Here is an 18,221-nt window from a genome sequence, read left to right as displayed (position 1 = left end):
TTTCACCAGGTACAAGGGAGGGCACTTAAGGTTAAATGCCAACTTCTCTTCAGACACCATAGAGGCAAGGAGTCAGTGGTGGGATATATTAAGATAGGAAAAGAGAAAACTTACCCACCAAGAATTCTTTATACAGCAAAACTGTCCTTTAAAATATTAACAAATACACAAAAGCTGAGATACTTTGTTAACAAGAAACCTGCCCTGCAAGAAATACTAAAGGAATTAGCTGGCTAGGGGGAAAAAAAAAAGAAGAAGAAGAGAGAAGCCTGAAGAAGGCTAGAGAAATGAAGATTATCAGTAAAGGTACCTATAAAATGATAAAATGGGTGAACACGGCTTTTACAGTAATAACATTATGTTAATAGATTAAGCTCCCCAACAAAAGACACAGATTGGCAGAATGGATGAAAAAGTGTGGTCTATCTATATGCCGTTTACAAAAGGCTCATCTTAGACCCAAAGATACAAAATGTTGAAAGGGAAAGGATGGAAAAAGATACTCCATACAAGCAGTAACAAAACAAAAAAAAAACCTGGGGTAGCTATACTAATACAAGACAAAATTGACTTTAAATGCAAAAATTTTATAAGAGACAAAGTAGGACACCACATATTAATAAAAATGGCAATACACCAAGAAGAAATTACAATTATAAATATCTATGTGCCTAGTCAAGGTGCCCCAAAGTACATGAGGCAAATACTGGCAGAACTGAAGAGAGTAATAGATATCTCAGTAATGATAGGGGGAGACTTCAACACATCACTCTTTTCAATAGGTAGAACATCTAGATAGAGGATCAATTAGGAAACAGAACCTACGTAATACAATAAATGAACTAAACCTAACAGACATATACAGAACATTGCACCCCAGAATGTAGGATGTATATTCTTCTCAAGTGGTCATGGATCATTATTCAGGATAGATAGAGCACATGCTGTGGCACAAAACAGATCTTCAATTTAAAAAGATGGAAATTCTACAAAGCACTTTCTCTGATTATAATGGAATAAGGATGGAAATCACCAACATCCAGAGAACTGAAAAATGCACAAATATATGGAGGTTAAACAGCATGCTCTTAATCAGTTGGTCAAAGAAGAAATTGCAAAAGAAATCAGTAAATATATCAAGATGAATGAAACGAGAACACAATGTATCAAAAATTATGGGGTGTATTGTATATGTAAAAAAAAAAAATTATGGGATGCAGTGAAGGCAATGCTGAGAGGGAAATTTATAGCCCTAAACACCTACATTAAAAAGGAGGAATGAGTTATAATCAAGGGCTAACTGAACAACTGGATAAACTAGAGAAAGAACAACAAACTAATCCCAAAGCAAGCAGAAGGAAAGAAAGAAAGATTAGAGCAGAAATAAATGAAACAGAAGCAAAAAACAATCGAATCAATAAAACCAAAAGTTGGTTTTATATTAGTCAAGTTAGCAAACCCTTAGCTAGACTGACAAGAACAAAAAGAAGTGGCAAATAAATAAAATCAGAAATTGGGGGATGGGGGGGTCATTACCATGGACCCCAAAGGAATAATAAAGGCCAGGGACACGAACAATTGTATGCCAAAAACTAGACAATTTAAATGAAATGGACAGCTTCCTAGAAACACATGAACAACCTACATGGACTCAAAAAGTAGACTTCAACAAACCAATCAAAGTAAAGGGATTGAATCAGTCATCGCACCTCCCAACAAAGAAAAGCCGAGGTCAGAATGACTTCATAGGTAGATTTTACCAAGCATTCCCAGAATAATTAATACCAATCCTGCTCAATCTCTTCCAAAAAATTGAAGAGAAAGGAATACTACCTAACATTCTATGAAGCCAACATCACCTTAATACCATAACCTGATAAAGACACTACAAGAAAAGAAAACTACAAACCGGTCTCTCTAATGAATATAGATGCAAAACTCCACAATAAAATACTTGCAGATCAAATCCAACAGCACATTAAAAGAATTATACACCATGCCCAAGAGGGTTTTACCCTGTTATGCAAGGGTGGTTCAGCACAAGAAAATCAATTAATGTTATCCACCAAATTAACAAATCAAAAAGGAAGAACCACATGATCATCTTGATTGATACAGAAAGATATTTGACAAAATCCAAACTCCTTTCTTGATAAAAACACTTGGAAAGATAGAAATAGAAGGAAAAATTATTCAACACAATAAAGGGCATATATGAAAAACCTACAGCTAGCATCTGATCCAATGATAAGAGACTGAAAACCTTTCCTCTAAGATCTGGAACAAGACAAGGATGCCCACAGTGACCACTGTTATTCGGTATTGTAATAGAAGTTCTAGCTAGAATACTTAGACAAGAAAAGGAATAAAAGCCATCCACATTGGAAAAGAAGATGTAAATCTGTCACTATTTGCAGATGACATGACCTATCTTTACAAAGTCCTGAAAAATCCAGAACACAGCTACTAGAGCTAATAAATGAGTTCAACAAACTGACAAGATACAAGATCAGCATGCAAAAATCAGTAGTATTTCTATATACTAGTAATGAACAATCTGAGGAGGAAATCAAGAAAAAAATTCCATTTACAACAGCAACTAAAAGAATCAAATATCTATGAAAAAATTTAACCAAAGATTTAAAGAACCTGTACACAGAAAACAATAAAACATTGCTAACAGAAATCAAAAACCTAAATAAATGGAAAGATATTCAATGTTCATGGATTGGAAGGCTAAATACCATTAAGATGTCAGTTCTGGAGACTTCCGGAGAAGATGGCGGCTTAGTAAGACGCGCGGGTCTTAGTTCCTCCTCCAGAAAAGCAACTAAAGAAACAGAAACAATACGAAACAGCTCCCAGAGTCACGACAGAGACCAAAAGACAGCGTACCCCATTCGGGAACAGCTGAACGGGCAGGGAGAATCCGCTGCGGTGAGATACCCGAGGGGCGCGTGTTTTCCCGGCCGGGGCGGCTGGCGACTGGGGTCCCCTCCACGCACGTGGCTCCCCGGTCTGACTGGGAACGTTGGATAGCGGGGCCCTCTCGTCACGCTTGGCGTTTCGGGCCAGCTGGGCAATTAGGACCGGCACTCCCCCAAGCCGCGGCCAGTGACCCCCGCCTCCATGCGCGGTTTCCCGGGCCAACTGCCGTGCAGACAGACAAGCGCCACCTACTGGGCAGGAAAAGAAAAACAGAGCCCAGAGATTTCACAGAAAAAGCTTTCAACCAGCTGGGTCCCACACCCAGGGAAATCTGATCAAATGCCCAGACACCAGCAGAAAATAATGGATGACGCTCGGAAAATTGAAGATATGGCCCAGTCAAAGGAACAAACCAATAGTTCAAATGAGATACAGGAGCTGAGACAACTAATGCTGAATATACGAACAGAAATGGAAAAACTCTTCAAAAACCAAATCAATAAATTGAGGGAGGACATGAAGAAGACATGGGCTGAACAAAAAGAAGAAATAGAAAATCTGAAAAAACAAATCACAGAACTTATGGGAGTGAAGGACAAAGAAGAAAAAATGGAAAAAACAATGGATACCTACAATGGTAGATCTAAAGAGACAGAAGCTACAATTAGTGAACTGGAGGATGGAACATCTGAATTCCAAAAAGAAACAGAAACTATAGGGAAAAGAATGGAAAAACTTGAGCAGGGGATCAGGGAACTGAATGACAATATGAAGCGCACAAATATACGTATTGTGGGTGTCCCAGAAGGAGAAGAGAAGGGAAAAGGAGGAGAAAAACTAATGGAAGAAATTATCACTGAAAATTTCCCAACTCTTATGAAAGACCTAAATTTGCAGATCCAAGAAGTGCAGTGCACCCCAAAGAGAATAGACCCAATAGGCGTTCTCCAAGACACTTACTAGTTAGAATGTCAGAGGTCAAAGAGAAAGAGCAAGAGAAAACAGCTTGCTTGAAAGCAGCAAGAGAAAAACAATCTGTCACATACAAGGGAAACCCAATAAGACTATGTGTAGATTTCTCAGCAGAAACCATGGAAGCTAGAAGACAGTGGGATGATATATTTAAATTACTAAAAGAGAAAAACTGCCAACCAAGACTCCTATATCCAGCAAAATTGTCCTTCAAAAATGAAGGAGAAATTAAAACTTTTATAGACAAAAAGTCACTGAGAGAATTTGTGACCAAGAGACCAGCTCTGCAAGAAATACTAAAGGGAGCACTAGAGTCAGATATGAAAAGACAGAAGAGAGAGGTATGGAGTAAAGTATAGAAAAAAGGAAAATCAGATATGATATATATAATACAAAAGCCAAAATGGTAGAGGAAAATATTATCCAAACAGTAATAACACTAAAAGTTAATGGACTGAATTTCCCAATCAAAAGACATAGAATGGCAGAATGGATTACGACCCAGCAATACCACTGCTAGGTATCTACTCAAGGGACTTAAGGGCAAAGACACAGACGAACATTTGCACACCAGTGTTTATAGCAGCATTATCTACAATTGCAAAGAGATGGAAACAGCCAAAATGTCCATCAACAGACGAGTGGCTAAACAAACTGTGGCGTATACCTACGATGGAATATTATGCAGCTTTAAGACAGACTAAACTTATGAAGCATGTAATAACATGGATGGACCTAGAGAACATTATGCTGAGTGAGTCTAGCCCAAAACTAAAGGACAAATACTGTAAGGTCCCACTGATGTGAACCGACATTCGAGAATCAGCTTGGAATATATCATTGGTAACAGAGACCAGCAGGAGTTAGAAACAGGGTAAGATAATGGGTAATTGGAGCTGAAGGGATACAGACTGTGCAACAGGACTAGATACAAAAACTCAAAAATGGACAGCACAATAATACCTAAGTGTAATGTAACTAGGTTGGAACACTGAATGAAGCTGCACCTGAAATATGGTTTTTTGTTTGTTTGTTTGTGTGTTTGTATCTTTTGTTTTTGTTTTTTTTCTTTTTCCTTTATATATATATATATATATATATATATATTATTAGTATTATTATTTTAATTCTCTTCTCTATATTAACATTCTATATCTTTTTCTGCTGTTTTGCTAGTTCTTTTCCTAAATCGATGCAAATGTACTAAGAAATGATGATCATACATCTATGTGATGATACTAAGAATTACTGAGTGCATTTGTAGAATGGAATGATTTCTAAATGTTGTGTTAATTTCTTTTCTTTTTTTTGATTAATAAAAAAATTTAAAAAAGAATGTCCACTCCAAAAACACCCTGGAAAGGACATTCTCAGAAAAAAAAAATGTCAGTTCTGCCCACACTGGTCTGCTATTTCAATGCAATGACAGTCAAAATTCCAATAGCCTAAAAAAAAAAAACTAAAATAAAAATAAAAATTCCAATAGCCTACTTTGCTGAAATAGAAAAGCTAATTATCAATTGTTATTGGAACAGTAAGCTTCAAAGAGCCTGAAACATCCTGCAAAAGAAGAATGAATTGGGATGGCTCATGCTTTCTGATTTTAAAGCATATTATAAAGCCACAATGGTCAAAACAGGCTGGTACTGGCATAAAGATAAGCATATTGATGAATGGAATAGAATTAAGAGTTCAGAAATAGACGCTCACATCTATGGTCAGTTGATTTGACAAGACTGCTAAGTCCACCCAACTGGGTCAGAAGAATCTCCTCAACAAATGGTATGAGAACTGGACATCCTTATCCAAAAGAATGAAAGAGGACCCTTATTTCACACCTTATACAAAAATGAATTCAAAATGGATCAAAGATTTAAATATAAGAGCCAGTACCATAACACTCCTAAAAGGAAATATAGGGAAACATCTTCAAGATCTAGTGATAGGTGGTAGTTTCCTAGACTTTATACCCAAAGCACAAGCATGAAAGACAATAAATGGGACTGCCTCAGAATTGAACACTTCTGCTCTTCAAAGGACTTTGTCAAAAAGGTCAAAAGGCAGCTGACTCAATGGGAGAAAATATTTGGAAACCACATATCTGATAAGGGTTTGATATCCAGAATATACATAGAAACCCTACAACTCAACAATAAAAAGACAAATAACCCAGTTTTAAAAGGGGAAAAAAACTTGAATAGACATTTTTCCAAAGAGGAAATACAGATGGCTAAAAAGCAATGAAAAGATGCTAGCCTCACTAGCAATTTGGGAAATACAAATCAAAAGCACAGTGCAATATCATTTCACACCTATTCGAATGGCCGCTATTAATCATAAAACTTGAGTTGGAGAGGATATGGAGAAATAGGAAAACTAACTCACTTCTGGTGGGAATGTAAAATGGTACAGCGCCTGTGGAAGGCAGTTTGGCAGTTCCTCAGGAAACTAATAAGTTACCCAATATTTTGGTAATCTTCCTGCTCAGTATATACTCAGAAGAACTGAAAGCAGGGATGTGAACAGACATTTGCACACTAATGTTCATAGCAATATTATTCACAGTTGCCAAAAGATGGAAACAAACCAAGTGTCCTTCAACTGATGCATGGATAAAGAAAATATGGTATATACATATAATGAAGTATCATTCGACAGTGAGAAGGGATGAAGTCCTGAAGCACGTGACAGCATGGATGAACCTTGAAGATATTATATTGAGTGAAATAAGTCAGACACAAAAGGACAAATACTGTATGATCTCACTAATATGGACTAATTATACCATGTAAATTCATGGACATAGAATCCAGACTGTGGGCTACCAGGAAATAGAAGGAGGCTAGAGAATGGGGAACAGTTCCTAAAGATAGGCAGAATTTTTAACTACATTGAATTTGAATGAGTAGAAATGGATAGAGTTGATGGTAGTAACACATTATTGTGAATATAATTAACACTAGAGAATTCTGTGTGCATATGGTTGATAGGGGAAGTGTAGAGTCACATATGTCAACAGAGGGAAAGCCAGAGGTTAAAACATGTGAATGTATAACTCAGTAAATCTTATGGTGGACAATGACTGTGATTAACAGTACAAATATAAAAGATTTCATCCATGAACTAGAACTAATGTACAAAGTATTACAAGGAGTTAATAATAGAGTGGTATATAGGGGGGAAAGCACTTACTGCAAACTATGGACTATCATTAAAAATAATTATCTTAATATTCTCTCATCAACAGTAACAGACATACCACACCAATGCTAGGGATCAATGATTAAGGGGTTCTGGGGGGGTGACTTTTTTTTTTGGCTTCATGGAGTAATGTAAATGTTCCAAAATCAATTGTGGTGATAAATGTGTGATACCATGAGCCATTGATTATATACTTTGGATGGATTGTATAGTGTATGAATATATCTTTAAAAAAATGAATTTTAAAAATTAGTAATTAAGCATAATAGAAATGCCATTACTATCAAATATAAAAATAAAATAATGAAGGGTGGTACAAGGGTAGCTCAGTGGTAGAATTCTCGTCTGACATTTGGGAGACCCTGGTTCAATTCCCGGAGCCTGCACCTGCCTAAATAAATAAATAAAATAATGACTAATCAATTAAAAAAAAAAGTGCTACTCCAGTGAACACAAGAAAGAGAAGAACATGAAACAGCCTTCTCACTGCTAAGGAGATAGTTTTAGTCTTCTGGATAGAAGATCAGACCAGCCACAACAGTCCCTTAAGCCAAAGCCTATTCCAGGAGCAAGACCCTAACGCTCTTCAGTTCTTTGAAGACTGAGAGCAATGAGGAAGCTGCAGAAGAAAAGCTTGAAGTTAGTAGAGAGGATCTAGCTATGGGAATTCATGATGGTGGTTACATTGAACAGCAGATTTTTGGTGTGTACAGAACAGCCTTCTTTTGGAAGCGTATTCCATCTAGGACTTCCGTAGCTAGAGAGGAGAGGTTAGTGTCTGGCTTCTAAGCTTCAAACAACAGGCTGACTCTCTTGTTAGGGGCTAATGCAGTTGGTGAATTCAAATTGAAGCCAGTACTCACCCCTAGGGCTCTTAAGAATCATGCTAAATATACTCAGCCTGTGCTCTATAAATGGAACAATAAAGCCTACCTGACAATACTTCTGTTTACAGCATGGCTTCCTATTTTAAGCCCACTGTTGAGACCCACTGCTCAGAATTAAAGATTTCTTTCAAAATATGACAATTCAGTGTTGATGCACTCGGTCACCCAAAAGCTCTGATGGAGATGTAAAATGAAAATAAGGTTGTTTTCCTGCCTGCTAACACAACATCCATTCTGCAGCCCTTGGATCAAGGAGTCATTTTGACTTTCAAGTCTTATGATTTAAAAAATACATTTTGTAAGACTATAGCTCCCATAGATAGTGATGCCGCCAATGGGTCTGGGCAAAGTCAGTTGAAACCTTCTAGAAAGGAGTCACCATTCTAGATGCCATGAAGAACATTTGTGATTCATGGGAGGAGGTCAAAATATCAGTGTTGACAGGAGTTTGGAAGAAGGTGATTCTATCCCTCATGGATAACTTTGAGGGGTTCTCTTCAGTGGAGGATGCATTAAAAAAAGCAAAAGAATTTGAATTAGAAGTGGAGCCTGAAGATTTGATTGAATTGCTGCAATCTCATGATAAAACTCAAATGGATTAAGAGTGGCTTCTTATGGATGAGCAAGGAGAATGGTTTCTTGAGATGGAATCTTCTCCTGGTGAAGTTGCTGTGTACATTGTTGAAATGACAATGAAGGATTTACAATATTACATTAACTTACTGATAAAGCAGTAGCAGTGTTTGAGAGGATTGACTCTAATTTTAAAAGTTCAGCTGTGGGGGCAGTGCAATGGTGGCTCAGTGGCAGAATTCTCACCTGCCAAGCTAGAAACCTGGGTTCGATTCCCGGTGCCTGCCCATGCAAAAAAATAATAAAATAAGTTCAACTGTGGATAAAATGCTATCCAACAGCGTCACATACAATTGAGAAACTTTTGTGAAAGGAAGAGTCAATTATTGTGGCAAACTTCATTGTTGTATTATTTTGAGAAATTGCTACATTCACCCCAATGATTGGTGATTCAGTAATCACCACCCTGATCAGTCAGCAGCCATCAATTTAAGGCAAGACCCTCTGCCAGCAAAAAAAGATTATGACTCCCTGAACACTTAGGTGATGGTTAGCATTTTTTAAGCAATAAAGTATTTTTTAATAAAGTATGTACCTTGGTTTTTTTTTAGACATGGAGTTGCACACTTAATAGACTACAGCATAGTATAAACATGTTTTATGTGCACTGGAAAACCAAAAAAATATGTGACTTGCCCTATTGTAATTTTTGCTGTATTATGGTAGTCTGGAATCAAACTCACAGTATCTCTGAGGTATGCCTATACTATACAAGATTGAAAGAAACAAAGCTATATTGAGCAGCGGATAAATTCTATAAACATAATTTTGAGCATAATTTCCATAGTTGGAATGTGAAATATACATTGCTGTTGTAGTCAAGACATATGGATAGATGGGGTAGTTAACTCAGAATTCCTTGTAATATACTATATGTAACAATATTTAGAAAAATTATCCATGTTCCTAATAACTGGATTACAAGTGAATATTTGAAACAGAACCCATTTGGAACTTGGGACTGCTTATATAAAATCAACAGCAGTATGCTTATGCATTCATGAGAGATAGAACATAGAAGCATCAAACAGAGCTCAAAATTCTTAGTCCTACTCCCAGTTATTCCACCTAAGAGCTGTCTAAATTTAGCCGTTACTTCACCTTATTTAGCCTCAGTTTCTTCAAACTATAGAATAAGCAGGCTAACACGAGCCCTATCTCCCTCCTAACATATTACAAGAATTAAATGAGTAAAAGCTCTTTGTATGCTAAAAGACATTACATCCAGGACAAGCATTGCTGGGCAGATGGTTATATAATAATTATTCATAGGCACTTCTAAGAAGTATCTGCTATTATGCAAATAAAAAGTACTAGTGGTTCTTCTTTTCATTGGATAATGATCACAATTCCCCACTAAGGAGACTGATTCAGCATGATAACATTTCAAAGTTTTCCACAAATGAACCTAAGTATCTACACACACATCCAATTAATAAGCAGTCTGATGGTAGAAACTCTAATTTTTTAGCTCCTCATTCTTATAGATAGCTAATCTCTTTATAAAGATCTGTTGTCTTCTTGTGTCTGGTGAGAAAATAGGAGAAAAGCTGCTATGATAAGAAAAATAGAACTCTCTACCAACCTATCATCCTTAAGCATGCTATCATGCCTTTTATTTTAGATTTTTGTAAGTATGTACAATCAAAATGCTTTGCACCTTTGCCAAAACATCTGTACACGATTTCCTTTTTTAAATGTTTTGCAACAGAAACCTTTTTTCCCCAAATTAAATCTTAATATATTTGGAATTACAATACATAATACAAATTCAAAGCAAGCTATAATTGTAAGTGGGGGGGAATACTATTTGAAGATACACACATCTTCAAAATGTTTTGACATTGCTTTGAAATTATTTTTCATCTACTGACAGGTGCCAAACAAAAGGAAACTGAAGCTGAATGACCGCTGTGAATGTGGAAGCCTTTGCAGGAAAACTTGAAAACAGTTTCTGGGTCACGTTTTGCCTCATGAACACTGACCACCATAGAGGAGAGTAAAATGGTTAAGAATGTATATCAGGGTATGGTGATGGGGGTTTTTTTTTTCCAGTGATGTTAAAACTAAATATAAAAAAGAAAGGCGATTTTATGTGCTTGAATTTCAGTCAGGCTTGCATTAAGTCTGTTTTCAGACCTTTCCTGAAAGATTTCAAATGCTATAAGTCATTAAAGTGCACTGTATCCTGAAATTTTTATTATTTTTCATTTCAAAGAATTCACTGGTATGTAACTGGTAATATGACATAAGGTAAGTGTATGGCATATTCATATCATAGTGCCTTATGTCAGAATACAGCAATATGTCATCACTATTGCCCATCCCTGCTGAAGAGCGTATTTGTGTGAAGTGACATTGTATTTGAATGTGAAAGTCTTTGAACCTTTTACCAAATCAGTTTCTTTTCATTAGATTTGTCAAAAAAGTTGTAATTTGAATATAATTACTTTAAAACTTTATTTGCAGTTTTATGTTCAAATGTTTTGTTTTGAACTACAATGTAAAATGAGACTGCTTTTAAAACAGCTTTATTTATTTTTACTTTCATGGCAATTTTTTACACATCTTTTGGTGGGTAAATTTTACTACATCCATTAATAAAATATTGATTGTTATTTTAAAATGGCAAATTTCTCATTTTTTAAGTTTGGATCTGGAAAGGATATAACTTCTAAAATAGCCACTGTTAGATTTTAAACGTTAAAGTTTCTAAAAGCATGCGTGGAAACCTATTCTGTACTGTACTGTAAATAGGCAAAAGTTGTCGAGGAAATGAAGTGCCAGAAAGATGTCTATTTTTTCTTGTGTATTGAAATGTAAAATCATGATGTTTGTATGACTGCTGATGCGATTGTTTTTGTAAATTTTATTGTGGCATATACAGTATTGTCATACAGTTGAAGAGAAACAAAAAAAGTTTCCTAATGTAAGTGCTCTGAAAATGTTGACACTGTATATATATATAAGTATGGTTTGTTTTTTTGTTGGGTTTTTTTCTTTTGGCAGATCAAAGAAATTAAAATAAATCCTACTACATACCATTTTGTTAAAGAAGTTCTTAAAAATTTCACATTTCAGCACGTATTAAATAAAATTCATGCTGTTTTCCACTTAGATATTTCCCCCTGAAAACAGAACATGAATTCTCATATCCTTTTATTCTATCATCAGAAAAAAACTTCATGATTTGATTCTGAAACTCTGTATCTCTCCATTATTAAATATGAACTATGAACTCATTTCATTAAAAATTGCCACACAGATTTTCTTGTGCTAAGGTGTCAGTTTTTTCATTTCCTAGAAAACCAAATCTGAAACAGAACATTCGTATATGTTTTCCCCAAAGAAACAATTGTGTTTGTAACTTAGGCTGATAGTAATATTTGGAGAAAAGGAGAACAGTCCCAAAACTGCTCAAACAACCCAGATTCAAAACTCAGAAGACTCTACTGTTAATCCATTCTTTGTTTAATTGCACCCCCACACAAATGTGTATACAAACCACAAAGTTGACATAGTGTGCAGTAAAGATTTGAAAGGAATAAATCTTAACAATTCTAGAAATAAATATCCACTTTAGGAAGCCCCACTGGATGAAGTTTCAGGGGTTCAGAGCAGGCTCATCACAGGAAAACTCGCATTCTCTGTAGGCTTATGACCGCAGCCCCTGCTCCATTTACCCATGGGAGAGGGGAGTCAAGGCCCAGTGCAGCCCCCACTGCCTTCAGCAGAGATCTCTACAGCCCCCACACCTTCAAGTAGAGCTGATAGTACTTCAGGGAATTGTTGCGAACATCAGATGTGGCCGTGAACATGAGAACAGGGTATCAGACGCACCACAAAAGAGGATGTAGAGCATCTGCACCAGAAATGGAACAGGTTTGCTTTATATTCTGAGCTCGAAGAAAAATTTTCAATATAAAGTTGAACTGATAAGATACCATGCATTACATTAGAGAAACATCTGCGTGTGCACAGTCTTCTGAACCTGGGGAAATTCTGCCTCTCAAGGGGCATATGACAATGTCTGGAGACACTGGGTTGTCAGCAGCTCTGGGGGAAGGGAGAAAGTGCTCCTGGCATCTAATAGGTTGAGGCCAGGCTACGGCTAAGCATCCTACAATGCTCAGGGCAGCCCCTTACAACAAAGAACTGTCCGGCCCCGGAGGTTAATAGTGTCAAGTTTTGAAAAACCCCTGCCAATAAACAATTAGAAGCTTATGGGTATTTTGGTTGCATTTTCTGCTAACTGAATTCAGTTATCTTTGGAAGAAAATCTATGAGCAGACAGCCCTGGTGGAAAGGGGACAAGAGAATTTCATAGGCCCATATGACCTTTGTCACAATTTCCTTCCAAACTATCTATTATATTTTACATAATATACTCTCCAGAGAACATTCCTACCCGTGGGGAAATACTTTGAAAGTAAATTTTACTTAGAAATCTAGAACAGTCTCCAAAATTAGTTTTCACATACAATTACCTGCAAAGCTGGTGTAGTTGGAAGTTTACTTACAAAGCATGCACACGTATTTTCATATTCAGAGTCACATCCTCTCATAATAGATACTGCCCCATCTTATTTCTTGGTGTAAACACACTGCTTTAAAGTTTACCTTTAGATGTCACCCTAAGCAAGAGAACAGTAAAATAGTGGTACTTTTAAAATTTAGCTCTCAAAGCAGAATATTCTTTCCTATAGGTAGGTCTGAAGAAGAATAACTCAGGTACCCAATTCTCTCTAGCCATCTCTGCTATGAGTACTAATAACCTGTACCTAAAGGGAACTTGCCACTCAGAATCTGAAAAATCGAGGGTCATTACTGCTCTGGTTTCAAGTGTGTGTTTTCCCTCCTGTAAAACCTGAGTCACAATCACCTGAGGTACTCATTAGAGTGCATAGTACTCACTGGGCCTGCGGAATGAGACTCCAGGAAGTCAAATGGAGTCCAAGAATTTACATAGTTTGCAAACAAACTCACGCAGCGAGGTAAGCACACTCAAGTTGGGGAAGCAGAGCTCCGCAGGGGTGCCGATTTTTAGTCTATTTGAGAAAGGGAGAATTGGACTCCCATCTGTTCCTCCTTGCACTGTCAGGGGCTCACGTGCGTCTCGCAGTCTCTGCGGTGCTCCTGGCTACCTGCCTCCGCCACCTCCTCTGGGGGAGAGGATCCCCCCCCCCCCCGAACAGGTAGCAAACCTTACTGCACAGCCAGCTATAACCTCCTAGAAAAGTTAAACACCACTGCACGCGACTTTGCCTCAGTCAAAGAGAATATTCCATGATCAATTCAGGCCTCCCCAAAAGCCCCTTCCTCCTCCTACCCTGGGAAGGGGTGGGTCTCCATGCATAGCCACACCTCTCAGAGCAGCAGGACATTCTCCCCCAGGCCAGGTTCCTGGTTCCAAAGTGTCACCCCAGAGGGTGACTCAAGTCTACACCATCCAGAGCAAACACCAATTTTAAGAGACACAAATTCACATCCAGCCCACTGATATATGGGTTTTATCCTGTTGTTTCTTTACAATCGAGGTTTCAAATAAAACTCCAGATTTCTGCTTCCCTCGAAAAGGCTTACGTGGAGCCAGCACTGGGCCTACTTTCCCACGTGACAACAAGCCAGCGGTGCATCTCAGCTGCCCCCTTAGGTGACCGACGTGCCGCACCCGCCTGGGCCCACCAGGCTCATCTAAGCACCTCCCTGATCCCAGGGGCCTTTGGGGGAGGCCGACTTTCCACCCTGCTTCTCTCACTATCAACTTTATATGTTGATATGAATGAACAGATTCATTCCTTTCCCTCCTACCTTCTCCCCTTTAAATTACACCTTTAGAACCGTGAGGAAGAAGAAAAGGTCCCAATGCAGATCCCTGTGCCTTTAATTTGCTTTCTCAGGATTATTTTCAAAATTAAGTGCACGTCATCATATTTCAGACATATTGGATTAAAATCCATTTCCCCTGTTTTGTTTTACTTCAGGGTGGACTGTGGCTTCGCTACCTGAGATTGGGTGGAAATGTCTAACTGTCGCTTGTGAGATCTAGTAAGGGCTTGGCCAGGGAAGGCAGGAGGGAAGAAGAGCCTCTGTCCTGCCACTTGGCTCCAGCTCTGACACCCACCTGAGGCCCCCCAGGCTCTGGCCACCTTCAGGATGTGCTGACACACCGCCTGGCTGACCCGGACTTCTGAGCCCAGGCACTGCGTTCCTCGTATGGCCTTGTCCCTACCTGACCAGGTGAGAGGATCACACACCGCAGAACCTTGGCTTCCAGCTGCAGTCCCAACCTCCTGAGCTCCAGGACGGTGATTTCTGCTGCCTCACAAAAGCAGGGCTTATCATCGCCAAGCATGGCGCTCCTGTCACCTTGTCAACTGCAAACACAAAGGCAGAGAAGCTGGAAACCTCAGAACTTTCTGTGAGCTTTTTAATCCCCCTCCGTTTAACCCTCCCATCTTCTTTGAAAAGTCATCATAAAATGATGTTTCTGACAAAACTTTCAGATGAATTCAATTTTATCAGCCCTAAAACGTGTCCCTTCCAGACTCTACTCATTGATAATAGAATCATATTTTTTAAAGCAAAAATACGCATGTTTCATTTCACTGCTCAGAAACCATCAGTGGCCCCCATAGCCTGTAGAATCAAGTCCAGTCTTCTGAGCATGGAGGTGAAGGCTATGGTGCTTTGGAGTTCTGTGCCTCAGAAAAACATGTTCTCAAACTGATTCCATTCCCTGGGTGCCCGCTGCCCCTGCAGATAGGGCTGGAGGCCTGAGGCGAGCCCTGCCAATGTCACCGAGGGGTGTGAGGAGAACCCACAGCCCTGGTGTGACACGAAGAACCTAATGGACAACCGAGAAAAGGGCGACACAGCTGCCGAGAAAGAACACTAAGACTGGGTACAGGAGCCAGGAATGGGAAAGGACAAAAGCATGAGGATACGGACAGCCCCTCACACTGCCATGGGAGTAGAAGATTCCATCAGTCACTCCTGACCCTTTTGAAATCCAGAAGTGGCCATTCCATGATATTTGGGAAATTTCTGTGTGCCATCTCCCTTTGCCCCTTGTCCTCTGATTTTTGCCAGCTGAAACACTTTCCAGAAACTTCATAAAACTGTTTTAGGAACAGCTGAGCGAGGGATTCAGCCCCCAGGTTAAATCCCAACCAGAAGTGTCAGGAGGGAGGGATGGGGAAGCGGTCCCTGGTTTGGGGGTCTCTCAGTGAGCCAGTCTGGAATAAGGGGACGTAGGTGGGCTCCACGACCAGCATCATCTGTTACTTCTCAGAACTGTGCCAAAGAGAATAGCTGTGTTAGTCCCCAATCAATGCTATTTATTGAACAAATATGAACACAGTGACGGCGCACCTGCTTTAACAGTGCCAGGCACTGTTCTGGGAACACACCAGCGAGCACAGCAGAGCGCTGCCGCAGGCACTCGCATTCTGGTGTGGGGTAGAAGGAGAGAGAAGCGCAGGGCAGGTAAGGGGGGCAGGTAAGGGGGGCCGGAAGGCCTCTGCTCTCGCTGTTGCCACCACCTGGAAGGCTTTTCTCCCATCTATCTGCTCAGCTGCCTCCCTCACCGCCTCAAGTCTCGCTGAGATCTCATCACCTCCAGGAGGCCTGTCCTGACCACATCCTATTAATAATTACTACTAATGCAAAGAACAGAATTGCAAAGGACAATGTGAAACTCCAAACTGCTGGGTGCTTTGTTCCTTCCAGGCCCCTGTGACGTGCGTGTCGTACATGAGCTCTTGGACACAGTATCATGGGGTAGTCTTAATTATTGCCCTCATTTTACAGATGGGAAGAAACACAGGCATAGAGAAGTTAACTAACTCGGCCGACGTTCCCTTTGAAGTCAGGGGCCTCAACTTGATTACTGGATTAGGTCCTTCTAATCCCAGTTCTAAATTGCCTCCCCTTTGCAACACATTGTACTAATTTTTTTTTTTTTCCTGCAGTACAGATTTAGCTTTTTCACCCTTAGTTGCCTTTAAGTATGATCAAAGCCTAGATCTTAACTGCAGAGAAATGAGGCCTCGGAAACAGCAAGGACACCTGCAGCGTTCCCTTCTCCCACCATGGGAGCCATTCATTGCCCAGGAAGCAGAAGATCCTTGTGCCAAATCCCTGATTTTGACAATGAAATTAAGAGATTCCTGGTTGAGAGCAGAATTTAAGTGTCACACTGAGTTCATCCATCCTAGATGCTTAATCAAGAAAACAAGGGAATGCATGCCAAGCAAAAAAGTAATTCATCAGCTGTACATAGAATACGAGGAGGTGCCTATTCTTTCACAGAACTTTTCTTCTGTTTGCCTCTTGGGCTGCCCTTGGAGATCTCATCAGCTGCTGCTGGGGGACAGAGGAGAGATCTGGCTGGGAGACATGATGTTCAGAGGCTGCAAACACAGGTTCTAACCTGATTCACCTTCTTCCTAGATCTGTGACCTTCCAGTAAGTTGCTTAACTTCTCTGGGCCTCAGTTTCCAGATCTGGAAAACGGAGCTAATAGTGCCTATTTCAGAGGGAAGGCGAGAGATTTAAATAAAACAGCACGTGTAAGAAGGCAATGAATGTTCATTTTTATTCTGACTCTTATAATGACTTGCTGTCAGGTCAATCAAATGCCTTAGCACCTATCTGTGCTTTTTGGGCCCACCCGGGAGATTCCTCACTCATGCTGCTCCATTTTATTTACTTTTTAAACAGGAAGGAAGGAAGGCAGGGAGGGAGGTAGAGTTGACCGTAGATCAAACGATATGGTTTGAATAGTGTTCCCCAGAGACTCTTAACCTCCGATGCCTGTGAATGTGACCTTATTTGGAAATAGGGACATTGTGACTGAGATCCGTTAAAAATAGGCCATCCTGGAGCAGGGTGGGCCCTTAATGCAGATGATAAGAACCAGGGGAGAAGAGAGGCCTGTGACAGGAGGCCAGGTGGTGACAGAGGCAGCCGAGAAGGCATGCTGCATCTATAAGCCCGGGGTTGCTGGAAACCCCAGGAGCTAGAGGAGACAAGGAAGGGTTAGGGGAGTCACGGGGAGCGCGGCCCTGCCGATACTTCCATGTCATAACTGTGCCCAGATACATTTCCGTTGTTCTGAGCCACCCAGTTTGTGGTACATAGCTACAGCAGCCGAGAGAAAATAAGACGAGTGGTCAAGCCTATCAGGTATTGTTACTAAGAACTCAAACCTGAATCAGATCAAGCTGCTAGGATCTGTCTTTCCACATGAGGAAGCTAATAAATGGAATTCAATCAGCAAAACCCAAACCACCAACCCAGATTCTCCATCACATAAATAAATGGCAAGACAACAAAAAGGTTGCGGGGCAGGAAGGGCAGGGGAGGGAGAGACTATATCAACCCAATAATTCGTGGCAACATTTACAATTATTTCACAATTAGAAAGATTTCAATTCTGGCCAGATAGTTGGCAAGGTGGAAGACATTATACGTATGTGATCGTGCTGTAGTTATGTTTTGTTTTGTTTTTTAAAAAGAGTCCACATCTGTCAGCAATATATCTGAAGTATTTACAGATGAAATGCTACGTCTGGAATTTGCTTTCAGATCATCCAG

General features: G+C 39.6%; 1 protein-coding gene across 13 annotated transcripts in view; it reads left to right on the top strand.

The window, feature by feature from the left end:
* The window catches only part of PRKAG2 (protein kinase AMP-activated non-catalytic subunit gamma 2), a 614,065-nt gene extending 602,178 nt beyond the window's left edge, over positions 1-11,887 (top strand). For all 13 annotated transcript variants that reach the window (XM_077150199.1, XM_077150232.1, XM_077150194.1 and 10 more), the window contains one exon: positions 10,498-11,887. In XM_077150199.1, coding sequence (XP_077006314.1) covers positions 10,498-10,529 — 32 coding nt within the window. In that variant the 3' untranslated portion in view covers positions 10,530-11,887. The remainder of the gene's footprint in view (positions 1-10,497) is intronic.
* Positions 11,888-18,221: the final 6,334 nt, after the last annotated feature.

This window comes from Tamandua tetradactyla, chromosome 1 (assembly GCF_023851605.1).
Source record: "Tamandua tetradactyla isolate mTamTet1 chromosome 1, mTamTet1.pri, whole genome shotgun sequence".
NCBI lineage: Eukaryota > Metazoa > Chordata > Mammalia > Pilosa > Myrmecophagidae > Tamandua > Tamandua tetradactyla.
Note: the sequence above shows the minus strand (reverse complement) of the source record. Positions and strands in the feature narration are given on the sequence as shown.